General features: G+C 73.7%; 1 protein-coding gene across 1 annotated transcript; it reads left to right on the top strand.

Annotated features, from left to right (window-relative positions):
* Positions 1-731: 731 nt before the first annotated feature.
* RPRML (reprimo like) lies at positions 732-1094 on the top strand. The gene has a single exon (XM_044912518.1). The coding sequence runs from the start codon at positions 732-734 to the stop codon at positions 1092-1094; it is 363 nt and encodes a 120-aa protein (XP_044768453.1).
* The last annotated feature ends 603 nt before the right edge of the window (positions 1095-1697 follow it).

Raw genomic sequence — 1697 nt, 5'->3', positions numbered from 1 at the left:
AAAAATCAAGTGAGGCAGGGTGGGGGCAGGGTGGGAAGGAGGCAGCACGCCCCGCCGCCACAGCCTGCAGCTCGGGGACAGCGGGGAGGGGCGGGGAGGGCCGTGCTGGAGCGCCCCGCACCCAGCGCCACCGCCGCGGCGGCGAAGAGAGAGGCGAGGGAAGCCAATGCCGGGGGTCAGGGCTACTCCTGATGTGTGGGAAGATTTCCGAGGCGCGGAAGAGCGGAGAAGAGATTTAGGGCAGACTTCAGGAAGAACTTAACGGCGACGAGCACCGAATCCCGGAATGGGCGCCTTGGGCAGATCTTGCACCCCGAAACAGTCCGCCGCTGCCCCCGGGGGCTCGACCTCCGCCGCCCGAGGGCGGCGCTGCCCGCCTCTCCGACCCCTGCCAGCGCCCGCACTCGGGGGGACCGAGGGCGAGCGGCGGGGCCTGGGCCGTTGCTAGGGGAGGGGCGGCGGGGCGGTTGCGCAGCGCAGCCGGCGACCGAGAGGAGCGAGCGGCTCTCCGGCTGCAGCTCCCGCGCCGCCTGTTGCTCGCCACTCCGGGCCGCCGCTTCCCGCCCGGCGCCCAGGGGCAGGGGGCGCGAGGGGTGCCGGCGCGCCGGCGGCCTCCCGCCTTCCCCCCTCCCCGCGCGCAGCCCGACCCCAGCGTCTCCGCGAGCGCGGGCGCCCGCCCGCCTCCCCGTGCGCCCCGGCCCGCGCGCCGACACGCCCGGCGCCGAACGGCGATGAACGCGACCTTCCTGAACCACAGCGGCCTGGAGGCGGCGGGCGGCTTGGGCGGCAGTGGCGGGGCCGCCCTGGGGAACCGCAGCCACGGGCTGGGCACGTGGCTGGGCTGCTGCCCTGGGGGCGCGCCGCTGGCCGCCAGCGACAGGGTCCCCGCGGGGCTGGCGCCCGACGAGCGCAGCCTGTGGGTGTCGCGCGTGGCGCAGATCGCTGTGCTCTGCGTGCTGTCGCTCACCGTGGTCTTCGGCGTGTTCTTCCTGGGCTGCAACCTGCTCATCAAGTCGGAGAGCCTGATCAACTTTCTGGTGCAGGAGCGCCGGCCCTCCAGGGACGTGGGCGCCGCCATCCTGGCGCTGTACTGAGGCCGCCCGGCCCGCGCTCCGCCAGCCCGGCCCGCAAGCAGAGGAGAGGGACACCAGGACCCTCGTGCCCCGCGCGGGCTCTGCCCGCCCCGCGAGGGACAGCCACGGACCTCGGGCCCCCTCCCCCCGCCAGGACCCGGACACCGCGGGACTCGAGGCGGCGGCGCGGAGAGGGACGTCCACACCCGGCTGGTCCTGTGTGCGCCTCGCGTGGCCGGGTGGGAGAGGTCGTGCGAGGCCGCCCGGGGCCGCGGTCACGTGCGTGGGAGTTTGGGTGTCTGTAGATGGAGGGGGGGGAGGGGGGAAGTCGTTGGAGGATCCGAGTCGCTGAGCCTTGTCGGCCTGATTTCGCTTTTGAAAAGAAACCTTGTAATAAAACTGCAGCCGTCGGGCTTCCGGCCGCTTCCACCGGCACCTGGGCGGGGTGTGTGTGCATGTGTGTTGGGATGTGTGTTGGCTGGGGCACGGGCGGGAGCGCGGTGTGTACCCCTTGGGCCCCCCTGGCCGCCTGACTGCGGAGCCGGGGGAGGGGGGGCAGGTCCGGGGTTCCTGAGACCCCACTCCGCGGAGGCTAAGGAGGCTATAGCTCCGGAGGGGAAAGGG

Source organism: Neomonachus schauinslandi, unplaced genomic scaffold, assembly GCF_002201575.2.
Source record: "Neomonachus schauinslandi unplaced genomic scaffold, ASM220157v2 HiC_scaffold_4890, whole genome shotgun sequence".
Classification (NCBI taxonomy): domain Eukaryota; kingdom Metazoa; phylum Chordata; class Mammalia; order Carnivora; family Phocidae; genus Neomonachus; species Neomonachus schauinslandi.
Note: the sequence above shows the minus strand (reverse complement) of the source record. Positions and strands in the feature narration are given on the sequence as shown.

What these genes read in the sequence shown, in the direction of transcription:
- RPRML (XM_044912518.1), top strand. Translation starts at nt 732, where the DNA reads ATGAACGCGACCTTCCTGAACCACAGCGGCCTGGAGGCGGCGGGCGGC.